The sequence below is a fragment of the Camelus bactrianus genome, chromosome 13 (genome assembly GCF_048773025.1).
Source record: "Camelus bactrianus isolate YW-2024 breed Bactrian camel chromosome 13, ASM4877302v1, whole genome shotgun sequence".
NCBI lineage: Eukaryota > Metazoa > Chordata > Mammalia > Artiodactyla > Camelidae > Camelus > Camelus bactrianus.
The window spans coordinates 35,623,789-35,638,314 of NC_133551.1; the positions used below are offsets into that span (position 1 = coordinate 35,623,789).

At 41.5% G+C, this 14,526-nt stretch overlaps 1 protein-coding gene across 2 annotated transcripts in view; it reads left to right on the plus strand.

The window, feature by feature from the left end:
- Positions 1-9,791, plus strand: part of LOC105064851 (cytochrome P450 2J2) — a 35,419-nt gene extending 25,628 nt beyond the window's left edge. The window contains exons 7-9 of one of the 2 annotated variants that reach the window (XM_010949884.3): positions 2,083-2,270; positions 5,149-5,287; positions 8,371-9,791. In XM_010949884.3, the coding sequence (XP_010948186.2) occupies positions 2,083-2,270; positions 5,149-5,287; positions 8,371-8,549 (506 nt within the window). In that variant the 3' untranslated portion in view covers positions 8,550-9,791. The remainder of the gene's footprint in view (positions 1-2,082; positions 2,271-5,148; positions 5,288-8,370) is intronic. The other variant, XM_045512702.2, reaches the window with a different exon arrangement.
- Positions 9,792-14,526: the final 4,735 nt, after the last annotated feature.

Consider the following 14,526-nt stretch of genomic DNA (forward strand, 5'->3'; position numbering starts at 1 on the left):
CCCTGCTCTCAGGAAATTGCCAGTCTAGTGGGGAAAACAGTGAAGTCCATGGACATCTTGGTGAGTTCCCAGAAAGAGTTACAGTCCATTCACATGTGAAAGCTGGTCCTCACCTTCCCGCCTGTTAAGTCATGTCTTCCACTGCCCTGTGGACGATGTTCAGACTCCTGGGTCTGGTGTATCCTGCCCTGTGATGTGCCCCTTCCTGCCTGTTCAACCTCAACCCTACTCACCCAGCGCCTCACTGAATGACGTGGTTTTCATTACACTGTCCTAATTTACGCCTCTGTGCCGTCACACCTGCTCCTCCATAGAAGAGTAACACAGGGAACTATTTCCCTAATTTCTCTACACGGTAGACCACTAGCTATGCTTGAAGAATCCACTCAGACGCAAACCCCACTCAGATGTCTCCTCACTCTCTAGGAAACTACTAGCGTTTCTTCCTTTGGAGACAACCACGTGCACCTCCATCACTTTGCTTTTTGAGCATTATTTACATACCTCCCCACAGGGTGTATCTCATTGCAGGACAGTGACTGTTACCATCGTTTTTCTTTCTCTAGACCCCAGAACACTTTGGGCATTTGAAGGATGAAAACTGTTGGGGTGCAGGTTTTCAAACTGGTGTAATAGTTTATAAACAGAACATAAAGCCAATTTAGTGGATCAAGACTAACTATTTTTCTTAAATTAAAACAGAGAAAAATCAGAGTGCTTCCAGTGTACTACAGACAAGTATTTTTCATGAAATTTGTATTTCTTTCCTTATATATGTATAAATATACACATGTGTGTATATTTTTAATCCTGTGTCCTGAGTCATGATGTACAATGTATTTGTAACTGTGAATCACATGGTTTTTGTTTTTGTTTTAAGTTTAAAAGCCACCTAGTTAGGATCTAGATTTGGCTTCTCTATTAGAGATTCCAAAATACCAATTGCTTAAAATGACAGAAGGGGAAGCAATACAGGTTAATGGGTAAATGAACAAATTGGGACATGCAGTGTAATATTATATGGCCTTAAAATGGAAATATCATGACAGATGATTTGATATGGATGAACCCTGAGGACATGATGCCAAATTAAACCAATCAAAAAAGGACACATACTGTATATGTTTCTAGTTATAGGAGGTGTCAGGATTGGTTGAATTCATAGAAAGTAGAAGTAAAATGGTGGGTGTCAGAAGCTGGGGGTGGGGAACATGAGACGTTTTCACTGAATGGATGCAGAGTTTCAATTATGCAAGAAAAAAAAGTGATTGGTTGTACAACAAGGTGAATGTACTTAACATTCTTAATCTGTACATGTAAAATGGTTATGATGTTAAATTTTATATTGTGTATTTTATCACAATTTTTAAAGTTTTCTAATGTCTATAAAAAATATAGTTTATTTTTCTCTCAAGTGAAATATTCTAAGCTGGATAGTGCAGAACCCTTTGGGTTCCAAGCTCTGTCTAATGTGTTGCTCTGCTGTGTATAGAATGATGCCCCTTTTGGCCGTCACAAAGATGTCTCACCAATAAGGCTGCGTTTCCACCAATAGAAAGGGAAGGGAAAAGCAACCTTAAGTTTAAGGGAATGTTCGCAGTGTAAACATCCCTCTACGTAAATTCTTTTTTTCTACAACGTAGTCACAAGGGAATCTGGGAAATGGAGTTTTTAGCTGGGGAAACAGGTATCCAGCTAAAATTTCTATTACCCTAGAAAAAGAGAAAAACCTCTAGTGGAGCACAATTAGCGGGTTTTTCTTAATTTGTGTGACACTCCCCTGAATCAGTTGATGTAAATCTCAAAACATCCTAAAGATGAAAGCAGATTTATCCTCACTAATAAGAAGAGGACACTGAGTTTCAGTAACGTGCAGCAGGAATGTTGAGCAGCAAGAATTGCAACCAGATTTGTCTTAAACCAGCGCTCACTCTGCACTCAGGTACCTCCCTGAGAAGCTACCGTCTACACAGCCTGCTATAACTCTAGCCATTTTGATCCTTGTTACTTCATTCCTTAGCTGAACCAGGCTCAAGGAGGGTAATGAATACTACAATAATAGGACTTTCTCTGCTTTTTCAGAAAAAGTTCAGGCTGAGATCGACAGGGTGCTTGGCCAATGGCAGCAGCCGAGCACGGCAGCTCGGGAGTCCATGCCCTACACCAACGCTGTCGTCCACGAGGTGCAGAGAATGGGAGACATCGTCCCCCTGAACGTGCCCAGGGAGGTGACAGTGGACACCATGCTGGCTGGATACCACCTGCCCAAGGTAACTGTGGCCTCCCTCGTGGCCTCAGATCTCCATGCTCACCTTTTTAAATGGTGGGACTCTCAACTGGGAAAGTGACTTGGATTTTTGTCCTACAGGATCACTTAAATGGGGACAGAGATACTACACTCATGCTAGTTTCTTTTCTCTATGTGTTGTCTTTAGAACATCAGTTCGGCTAGATAATAATATATATTATGGAGAAGAAGGGGGTTCCTAGGTCAAATGTGTGTAGGCAAAGCCTGGCTTTCTTCGCTGTGAGATTTCTCAGTGTTTTGACTATGTGATGTGCACTGTGATTCTCTGTGGGGAGACAGCAAGCAGCGGTTCTCAGTCAGACTTTGACACAAGGTCCTTTCTTTGCCTTGGTAGAGCTTCTCACAGGACTAGGTATCTCACAGACTTACTTTGGAAAATTTGGCTTCACAATCTTGGGATTAGAGAATACTGAAACATAAATGGACATTTGAGACCATGTGAACCAACGTCACGTTCATGATGGTGTTTCTAGCATAATATCCACACAGGTATTTTTCCAGCTTTGCCCTACAACCCTGTGATGGAACTATCATCTCACAAGGGAAACCAAGCCAAGTGTGTGCCTTGTTAAGTATCAGAAAGGAGAGAAAGGAACTGATGCTCATTAAGCAGCAATGATGTACCATGGACTATGCGGGTTCCTTCATCAGTGTTCAGAATGATTCCATTAGTCCCACTTTAAAAATTTAACTTGAGGCTCAGAGAGTGAATAAGCTTTCCTAAGATGTCTGAACTACAAAGTGAATTCAGAAAACAAACGTTCTGAATCTCTGGTCTTTTTTTTTTTTTTTTTTTTTTTTTTTTTACTCCACCATGTTCTCTGCACAGGAGTTGCTTTACTCTGACTTTAAGAGTCTCCCTGCAGGTGTCCTCAGTTGGTCCCTCCCTGTCATCACAAAGGAAACTGTTGTCACTGGCCCTCCCCTTAGGATATGGGTAGGTCCCTCTCCTGTTCCCCCTAGAGTTGCACTTGCAACTACATATTTAAACTCCTTTGCTTTCTTGCCACCTGTGGATGCCTTCTAGGTTCTCTAAGTCCCTCTGTGTATGTCTTAGCTGGGGACGATCTCAAGAGGTAGAACCAGAGGATCTTACTCATGGGACACCCCTGGGTCACTGTCCCTGCAGAGCCAGGAAAAGCAGCTGTTCCTGAGGGCATTGCCTTTCCTGTTTTCCTCCTGATGGACAATCCTGTGGGAGGAGACTAGGGTCTAGATTATTTCACAGGTGCTCTTTGCATTTTTATAGTGATTCATTTAGCTCCGTAGATTGGGCTCAAGTCTTGTTCTACTCTGATTTTTAAAGTCTGCTTGAAAAATCATCCTGAGAACGTTGCCATGTCATTGACTGTGTGTTGTAGAGCCTCCGAGACAGAGCTTTGAAGTCAAATGTCCTCGTTCAAATCATGGTTCCACCTCCTCCCACCCTGTGACTCTAGGCAACTTAAATAACTTCTGAGCTTCAATTTCTTTATCTGTGGCAATTAATTTAAACCTACCTAACAGGTGGAGGTGAAGTGAGGCCATGAATGTAAAACGATTAACACAGTGAACAGTAAAATGCTCCAAATAGCAGTCATTGTTCTTTCTTAATCAACACATGTGATTTAGGACCTAAAATGTTCAGGTCTGGGAAAACAACTCTGAGGACAATAATCATACAAGTTTATATGTACAAATCATGATAACTGCCCAGCAGAAAAAAGTCACTGGTTTCTCTAAAGATGCAGGCTGACTGGAATGGGGAGTGGGAGCAGGAGCGAACAGAGAAGGCTTCCAAAAAGCAGTGATGAGGATTAAAGGATGAGTAAGACTTAACTCAGTGGCAAAGTGGGGAGGAAGTATATTCCAGGCAAGGCGAACAGCTTTTAAAAGGCATGGAAATGAATGGGAACATGTGATGACTTTTAGAAACTGCAAGCAGCTCCCTGCAGTGGGGGTGCAGGCAGAGGGAGGGGCTCAGACAGTGTGAGGTGATGCGTGCTTCATCTAAGAGTGACAGGGAGCTATTGAGGGTGTCTGTCAAGTTCCAGGTGTGCTGGGTGGATGGGTGTCACATGACAAAGTCCTGTTTAAAGCTAATTCTTCCTTCAGTGTTTGGAGCACTCTGAAAGAGGAAAGAGAGGGTATGGAGTGTAGTTAGACTGCTACTGAGGGTAGCAAGGGGGTAGCCTGGACCAGGGTGGCAGTGGTGGACCTAAACTGGAGGAGATAGATGCAAGCAAAATTTAAAGTAAACTTGCCAGCCTTGTTAAGGATTGGATGAAGGCAGAATGAGGGAAAGGGACGTATTAAGGGGGACTCCTGGGTTTCTTGCTATGTACATGGAAGGATAGTGGTTCCTTCACTGGATGACCTGATTCTCTCATTTACCCTTTTGTGGAATGTCCTACACAGTGGAGGTAAGAGAATGGGGGAAACAAAGATACATGAGGCATTTTTACCTTGAAAGAGCTGCCATAGTTATCACTTCAGGGAGCAGCTGGGTTGGTTTTGGGACAATATTGACTTTCCAGCTACACATTATTCTCTCATTGATGCACACATGTTCCCTTCTAAGTTCCACACTCACATGACCCTGGAGAGATCTATTCTGCAGTCAAGAGTGATCACACTTCCCTGGTAAAATTCCCAGCAGACACTTCCATCCATTGTTGTAATCTGTCCCCTGGCAAAGAGCAGGGTCCTAGAGGTTGGGCTCAGAGGATGGTCGGTTGGGGAGGTTGAGAGGATTCAGACTGCTGTCAGGTTTGGGTGTGGGATCCTGGGGGACACTTGCCCCTCTGCACAGGTGTGTTTTGTGGATCAAGCCTTTCCTGAGTCTTTGCTGCCTTTTCTAGGGAACCATAGTCCTGACCAACCTGACTGCACTGCACAGGGACCCCACAGCGTGGGCCACCCCAGACACATTCAATCCGGAGCACTTTCTGGAGAATGGACAGTTTAAGAAAAGGGAAGACTTTCTCCCTTTCTCAGCAGGTGAGATGTAATAAATACAAACATAGCAACCCAGAGTCCCTCTCTCAGACCTTCTCTACTCTCCCTCGTGGGCTCTGCTCTTGTAGGAATGTCCTTGGAAAGCCCTGCCCATCCTGACTCCCTGTTGATGTTGCTGCACCTCTGGGTTCCCTGGGTGGGGCATCACCAGGACTCATGCCCTTACTTCCTGAGTCCTGGTTTGACTCTGATGCAGATTTGACCAAGAACACTGGGGACAGAAGCTCAGACCCAGCTTGTCCAAAAAGAAGACTGGACACTTGCCATCTTTTTAGAGTTTTTAAATATTTCAAATTCTTTTTAAGGGCCACCCACTCACCCAGAACTAGAGCCAATTTCTAAGAATGGGGTGGAAGGGGCAGGAACAGGGCGGTGTCCTCTTCCTTATGGACTATAGAAGGTGCAGGCATAACTAGGTGGGATTCTACTCTATAAATGCTCCCCGAAGACATCATTTACCTTTTTTAAATTCTAATCTGCTTAATACATTTACATTGTACAGAACTTGAAAGACAAGAAGTAGGATGCAGTTTAAAAGTCTCATGTTTCCAAGGCAGCCAGATCCAGAAGGGGGTTTAACTCAGAACATTGTAAGATGTGTGGGAAAAATTCTTAGCATATTTCAGGTATTGAGTTATGTATGTTGCAGAGATGGTTTTAAGTAAATTCCCAGTTCCTTAGTTGTAGAAATATTTCCTGGGCACCTACTGTGTGTCAAGCATTCAGACTTGAGGATAAGATAATGAATGAAGTAGAAAATAGAATCTCTCTCATACAGTATAATTATACAAGGTTCAACTTCCTGTCACCACTTTCGGGATAAGAAAACTGAGGCTTAGCAGCAACAATATGACATCTGAAATCACAGGCTCAGGTGGCAGAGCTAGAACTCAGTGTAAACCAGGTTTATCAACAACTAAAGCCTGTACTTCTCCTACCAGTGTCTCCTAGGAAAGTAACTAAAGGCTACACTGAGTTGACACTCTCAAATTCATCATAGTTTTCTTATCATTAATTTAAACTTAAGTATAGGTTGATTTTTGGAGACAGAATCATTGGCTGATGACACCGGTAAGGCACAGGAAGGGAGGGACTGGAATTTGAGCCGTGCTGTATGACACTGTCCTGAGTGTACCTGGGTTGGCTCTCATCAGATCTTCTTTGTCTGTCTTCATCTGGTTCTATGTCACCTTTGCTCACAATGGACCAGCCACTTCATAATATGAAAGCAGATATGAGGTGTAGGAATACCTTCCAGTCTTCCTGTGCAAGGGCTTCAGGTGTCACGTTACATTACAAAGTTTCACCTGTGTATTTCACGTGTTATATTTATTTTTCCTTTACTGTGTTTTTTGCTACTGAGGGTTGTATCACACTCTTAATCACAGAACTCATTTATAAGCAAATCATCTCGTTTAATTCTTACTGCAACTTTGTTGTTAGTAGTTAGAAAATGGATCAGTTTCTCCTTTCTTAATATAAGGAAAGTCAAATAAGATACAGACGGATGTTTCTTTTCATTTTGGGGAGGGGCAGGCAGGTTTTACTTTATTTTACTTTTTAAATGATGTTTAGTCAGTTACAATGTATCAGTCTCTGGTTTACAGCACAATGTCCCAGTCATGTGTGTATATATATATATATATATATATATATACACATATATTCATTTTCATATTGTTTTTCATTAAAAGTTATTACAAGATAATATAGTTCCATGTACTATACAGAAAAAATTTTCATCCATTTTTGTATATATTGGTTAACATTTACGAATCTCAAACTCCCAAATTTGTCCCTTCCCACCCCCTTTCCACTGGTAACCATAAGATTATTTTTTATGTCTGCGAGTCTGTTTCTGTTTTGTAGATAAGTTCATTAGTGTCCTCTTTTTTCTTTCCTTTTCCTTTCTTTTTTTTAGATTCCACATATGAGTGATATCACATGGTATTTTTCTTTCTCTTTTTGGCTTACTTCACTTAGAATGATGATTTCCAGGTGCATCAATGTTGCTGCAAATGGCATTATTTTATGCTTTTTATGGCTGAGTAGTATTCCATTCTGTACATGCATCACAACTTCTTTATCCAGTTATCTGTCAGTGGACATTTGGGTTGCTTCCATGTCTGGCTATTGTATACAGTGCTGCTATGAACACTGGAGTGCATGTATCTTTTTGAATTAGTGTTCCCTCTGGATATATGCCCAGGAGTGGGATTGGTGGATGATAGGGTAAGTCTTTTTTTAGTTCTTTGAGGAATCTCCATACTGTTTTCCATAATGGCCGTAGGAGAGGGAGGAAATATGTTAAAAATTTTAACAAGGATTATAGAATTACAAATATCTTTTATTCTCTTTATACTTTTCACACTTTTATTTATTTTTGCAGTGAACTTGTATTACTTGGGGTGTAAGTAAGGTATTCATACCCTCTCACACAAGACGTGGTGGTAGAGACGAGTGTGGGGTGTCATAGTCAAAGTGGGGAGAGGAGGGCATTCAGGAAGGGGAGGGGCAGCGGGAGCCTGGAGCAGGTGTCAGAGCACAGCGGGGATGAGACATGGTCTGCCCTGCATTGGGAGGCCACGGCAGGGAGATTCCCAACCATTAAAGAGAGAAACCTGATGCAGGGAAAAGGTGCCTCCTCAGATATTTACTTGCTTACCCTTTTCATCAGTTTGCTTTTAAGAACTGAAAAAAAAAAAATAACACAGGGTTTGGGTTTTTGTCTTTCTTGTTTGCTATGGGATTATTGGAAGACTTTAGGCCAGACTCCACTTAACAAGTCAACCCAGACCTCTCACTTCTTTCATCCACAGGCTGAACCTTCACACCTGTGCTCATCTGCCTGAGCCTTGGAGGCACTGGAGTGTGTGGTTGTGGATGGATGCTTTCTGTGCCTTGTTTAACTCAGATGACTTTGATCAAATAAACCAAGAGTATAAAGCCTCATGGACCAGCAGGCCCTCCCTTTGCTCAGGTTTTGCAAGACGTGGTGGAAGGTTTCAGTCGTTGCTGGGCACACAGTCTGAGAAGGTAACGTGTCTTATGTTTTTGTCTTTCAGGAAAGCGGGTGTGCCTTGGAGAGAAGTTGGCCAGATCCGAGTTGTTCATTTTCTTTACTTCTCTTGTGCAAAAATTCACCTTCAGGCCTCCAGACAATGAGAAGCTGAGCCTGAAGTTCAAAACCAGCATGACGGTCTCCCCAGCCCCCTACTGCATCTGTGCTGTTCCCCGGGAGTGAGGTTGTCCAGGAGGGAGGGGGATGGAAAGTGGGAAGAATCCCCACGTTCCCCCATGGCACTGTCGCCTGCTGAGAAGGGAGGGAACACAATGACCTGCCTCTGAGGAAGGTCCTAGGACTTGGACTCAGTGGAAACTGGATCCAAACCCCAGGTTTCCCATCCCCAGTGTAACCCTGAGTGAATCAGTCATGTTGGGAGGGATTTGCCTTTTCACTGAAAAGATAAAAGAGGATAATTATTTTTCTCTAAAGGAAGAATCACTATAAAAACAGAGGAAACAATGGACTTTAATGATTTGCATACCATACAGCACATCATAAAAGTTATGGCTCTGACCTGCCTGCTTCCTTCTTCCTTAGTCCTGGATTTGCTTCTGGTCTGTTGACGTGGCTTGGGTCAGATTTTGCCAAATAGTGGATCAGAGTTAGTAGTCAGACCCTGGGGCAGCCACACATCGGCCAGCAGGGCTCTCAAGGGAAGATATTTTGTTCCTCCTTCCCCCCCATTACGTACCATCTTGACAGGAGTGGGCTGCAGGGGTTACAAGAACTGTTTCCTGACGCCCCCTGGCAGGGCCCACCCGGGGTTCCCGTGCCTTACTGTAGAACTAGGGCCTCAACAGTGCTTTCCAGGGGCCGTTTGACTGGCGGCAACTGGATGCAGCTGAAACCGAGAAAGGAAGAGGCCCGTTTCCACCTCCTGTTACACGTGTGCCGTCCCGCCCACAGTGAGAGCCTGACAAGTGCCCTTTCTCGTTCCGTGTGGAATGAAAGGTGTAGGGGAATGACTCCCAGGACTGCTCAGGACCTTGCTGTGTCCCAAGGTCAGCCCTGTGAACAGAGGGACAGGACTGGAAATGTAGCAGAGACTGGAAGCGTTACAGCTCTGACCTACTTTATGAGGAATACTTTGCCCTGTTTAACTTTGCTGTCTCACAAGCACACACTGGTGTTTCTGCCATTACGTCTCTGAGAATACAGTTCAAATAGATTTGTTATGGAAGACTCTCCTGCATGTTATTCTGATTAGCTTTGCATGAATGCAATCGTGCAATATGTCTATTAAGTTAACAGTTTCTTACTCGATAAAATTGCATTGCTTTCCCCAATATCCACATAACTCTGGTGATATTTTCCCACGTGTGGATAAACCAAACCTTAGGAATTGTTTTATCTGCTTGGAAAGAGTAGTGGAGCTGTGCTTTGGAACCAAGTCTCACATAAATTGTATTTTCACATCAATTGAACAGTTATTTTTTGAGCATGAACCGTGAGCCAGTTGCACAGTGATTGAGATGGAAGGGACAGGGCTATTCTGTCTTCAAGCTCACAGTGTAGTGATGGGGGGAATGGAGGATTATAAACATACAAAAAATTAAGTAAGTGTACAGTGGTGGTGCCCACTGGGGAAAGGGTACCACAGAAAAAAATTTCTGAAACACACGCAGCCTATGCATCTTTGTTCACTGCACAGCTGCCTTCAGGGGGAGGGATGTGTGTTGGTAAGTCCCTCAGGTTGATCCCCCCTCTACCTCACCTCTCTTGGAAACCAGTGCAGTACACTTTGCCCTGAATTTCTTCCATGTTTATCTTTTTTAATGTCACAGAATGTCTTTATTTTGCCACCTTTTTTAGAGAATATAAAATCCTAGATTACCAGGATTCTTCTTTTATCACTTTGAAGACATCATTTTGTTGTTTTCTGGCTTACTCTGTTTCTGATAAAAGTCCACAATAATTTATACACTTGGTCTCCTATTCATTATGAGTCTTTGTTCTGTGAGTATTTTTAAGATTGTTTTTCTATATCATTACTCCTCGGCAGTTTCGGTATAATCTGTCTATAGTTTTCTTTGTGTTTATCCTAATTGGAGTTCATTGATCTTATTCAATCCATGAGTTTAATACTTTTAGAAAATTTGGATACATTTTGGTCATTTCTTCAAATGTTTTTATGGACTCACCCTCTGTCCTCATAATTTCATTCAGACATGTATTAGACCCCATGATATTGACCTACAGGATGCCCAGTTTATGTTAATTTTTCTCAGCCATTTTTCTCTCTGTACTTCAGTTTGGATAAATTCTATTGCCCTGCCTTAAAGTTCACTTTTTTGGGTGAGTCTACTCTGTCATTAAGTCCATCCTTTAGTTTTTCTTTCATTTCTTTTTTCCACTCTGGAAGTACCAATTGGTTCTTATTTTTACAGTTTATATTTCTCTTGACTCTGTTCATGTGTTCCTTCAAATCCTTGAATATATTTATAATCATTTTGAAGTTTTTTTTAGTTAATTCCATCATTTCTATCAATTTGTGTCTTCTATTAATTGATTTTCTACTGCTTATGAGTCACATATTCCAAATTCTTTTTATGTCTAGTAATTGTGGATTGACTATGTAATATTTTCATTATACAGTAGATTCTGTTGTCTTTCTTTAAAGAGTATTGAGTTTTATTTTGACACTAATTTACATGAAAAACCTCTTGTTAGTTTCAAGGTTTGTTTTGAAGCTTTGTTAAAGGATCAAGGGCAGGCTTCTTTCTTGGGCTCCTGAAGTGTGATCTTTCTGGGACCTCTAACTGGTCAATATGGTCTCTACACTCTGTTCAGAATCCAAATAATTCCAACTGTGTAAAAGTTCTGGCAGGCATTAAGCTGACAGCTCTCTGGCAGTTGTTTTATCCCCAGTGGATGTTCTTTGCCCAGCCTCGTGGGGTCTCACCCTACACATGCACAGTGTGCTATTCAGCTATCTCTCTGAGTATTCATGGGGTTATTTCTTGGCATTGCTTCCTCCTTTGTGTTTTCTGCCCTGTAACTCCATCCATGGCAGTCACCCCAAATGCCAATCTATATGTTCTCATCTTAGCAAAATAAGATTGCTGTGATCTAAATCCCCGCCCTTCTTGGAAGGGTGTCAAGTCAGTGCATCCAGGCAGAAAGCCAGAGAGATTGTAGAGTTCATATCATCTGTTCCTTTCTCTGAGGACACAGGCCTGAATTAGCAAGTTTCCAATATCTGAAAACTTATTTTTTTTTTCAGTTGGTGTATAGTTGATGCACAATATTGTGTTAGTTTCAGGTACACAGGAAAGTGATTCAGTTACATATATATATTTTCCAGATTATTTTCCTTTACAGGTTATTACAAGTTACTGAATATAGTTCCTTGTGTTACATAGTAAATCCTTGTTGCTCATCTATTTTATGTATAGTAGTTTATTGCATTTAATCCCATACTCATAATTTATCCCTCCACCCCCGCCTTTCCCCTTGGTGACAAATATGTTGTTTCTTGTGTCTGTGAGTCTGTTAATGTTTTGTATGTAAAATCTTTTGTATTACTTTTTAGATTCAACATATAAGTGATAGCATATAACATTGGTCTTTCTTGTCTTACTTCACTTAGTATGATCATCTCTACGTCCATCCATGTCACTGCAAGTGGCAATTATTCCTTCTTTTTTATGGTTCAGTAATAGTCCTTGTAAACATGTTTATACCTCATCTTATTTTTAAACCAATTGTCTATTGATGAGCACTTGGATTGTTTCCAAGTCTTGGTTATTGTAAATAGTACTGCAGTGAACTTTGGGGTGCATGTGTCCTCTGAAAACTTACCTTATTTATTTTGCCTGTTGTTCTGGTTGTTTATGGTACAAGGACTAACCTAGTACTAGTTGCTCTCTCCTAGCATGAAACAGGAGTTTCATCACTCTGCTGTAGTTTTTATGGGAATTAAGATGGTCTGAAAACAACAAGTATTTGCAAAAATGGTCATAATAATTCCTATCCATATATTTACACTCCTTGTTGTCCCTTTACAACAACTACCCTCATGAGATGGAATCTATTTATATTTCCCTTTACTTTGGCCTGTCCTGCTCACCAGTTTGGGCCAATAGAATGTAATGAAATGACTTTTTTAACTGGGGCTTGAGAGACTTTGTACGTTTCTTCCTGGTTTTTTTTGCAACTTTGCCACCATCATATAAACAAGCCTATCTTAGCATGATGGATGATGAGAAACAGTCATTTCTGTCCCGTTGCCCGAGCTGACAGCTGGCCAACCACCAGAGCTGTGCTTAAGACCACCCGCGATGAGCTGGACCCAAGCACATGCAGCAGCAGCATGCAGGCATGAGTGAACCCAAATGACACCAGAGCAGCCCAGCTGAACCCAATCTAAATAGCCAACCTAAGATTTGTGATTTAAATGAGTGGTTATTGTTTTAAGGCACTACATTTTGAACTGCACTGTTACACAGCAAATGCTACTAGCAGATTCCTTGAGGATTCCTTGTGGAACAGTATCTGTCTTGTTTAGTATCAAGAAAAATACCTGGTGGGGGTAGGGGGAGAGTAGGGTATAGCTCAAATGGTAGAGTGTGTTCTTAGAATGCATGAGGTCAGTCCTGTGTTCAATCCCCAGTACCAACTCAAAAAAAAAAATCTAATTACCTCCCCTCCAAAACACAAAAAATAAATATATTTTTTTAAAAGAACAATACCTGGGACGTGGTAGGACTCAATAAATGGGAAGTTAATGACTAAAACAAGGTGGAATCACTATGGGCTGGTGCTAGATTGCACCTGTTGTCCAGAATCAGATCTCTGTCATTGCTCCTCTGTCCTTGTCACCTCACTCCAATGACCTACGTCTCAGTCCTGATGCCAGCTTGTTATGATCACTCACAAACACAGTGGAGGAGGGCAGGCTAGTTCTTACGTCAGTTACCCCTCCATTTCCCAGCTGGCTTTCTGGAACAGCACCGCCCATTCCATTTCCCCATGCTTGTTTCTCAGGAACAGACTGATGTCCCCAGATGGGTACTTTGTAGTATCTGGGTCACACTGTGTTTATGTGCATCCACCACAAGCTATTTGTATTGCTCTTTACATCAAAGAATTTTTCCTATTTCTTTTGAAACAGGTGAGAAATTAATCTAAGCAAGAATAAACGGTCAAATGCAAATTGTCACTTTCAGGGGCTGGCACTGAATCACTGATGCCTGTTAAAACAGTCAGGGTCAAAATAGAGGCTTCTGTTTGTCAAATCCATCAGGGTCCAAGGATGTCACAGGGCTCTGATGCACATAAAGCAACATTAGAAGACTCAGTGTGAGAGGCATGGGGAGTTAAATGAACTGGGGTCAGGACTTTGGAGCTAAGTTGGCCTAAATTCAATTCCAGTTTTATCATTTATTTACTTCTCCTTGCAAATTAAATGGGCTACTCTCCTTTCCTGAACCCATTTCCTAAACTGCAAAATAGAAGGAATAAAACAGCTATGAATTATGAGATCGGTTAAAAACATTCCCTGCCCCTCTCTGGGTGGCCTTCCTTTGTGGTGCTTCTCCCTAGGGAACCATTGTATACACCTGACCACTCTGATAAATACAGGAATGGCCATGTCATTTGCTTTGGCCAATAAAATGAGAGCAAAAGTTCAACGAGTCACTTCTGAGTGCTTAAGAGCCAGCTCAAAGTTCAACATGTTTCTTCTCTGCCATGAGACCAGCGACGTCCCAGATAAGTGTCTGTCAGCCTACACCCAGGAGACAAGGACAAGAAGCAGAGTCATAGCTGATTTATGGTGGACATGTGATGTGAAAGTTAACCTATTAATTGTCGCCTGTGAGCCACGAGGATTTGGGATTGTTAGTTACTGCAGCATAACTTATCTAAAGTGTCCGATAAGCCTTTATTTTAATTCTTGTGATGAACAAATATGTGCACGTGTGTGTGTGTATATCCTTATGTTTTTAAACATATATAGAATATATAAATATAATTTCCTATTATATATTATCAATTAAATTATATGGTATATAAACATTATATATAAACATAATATATATTTATATTAAACAAAGTAACACTATGCTTGGCATGTAATAGATTAAACTGAAGTTGTAATGCTGTTATGTTTTTTCAGATGAAACCTTTAGATATTTCTGTGCCATTTTTACTA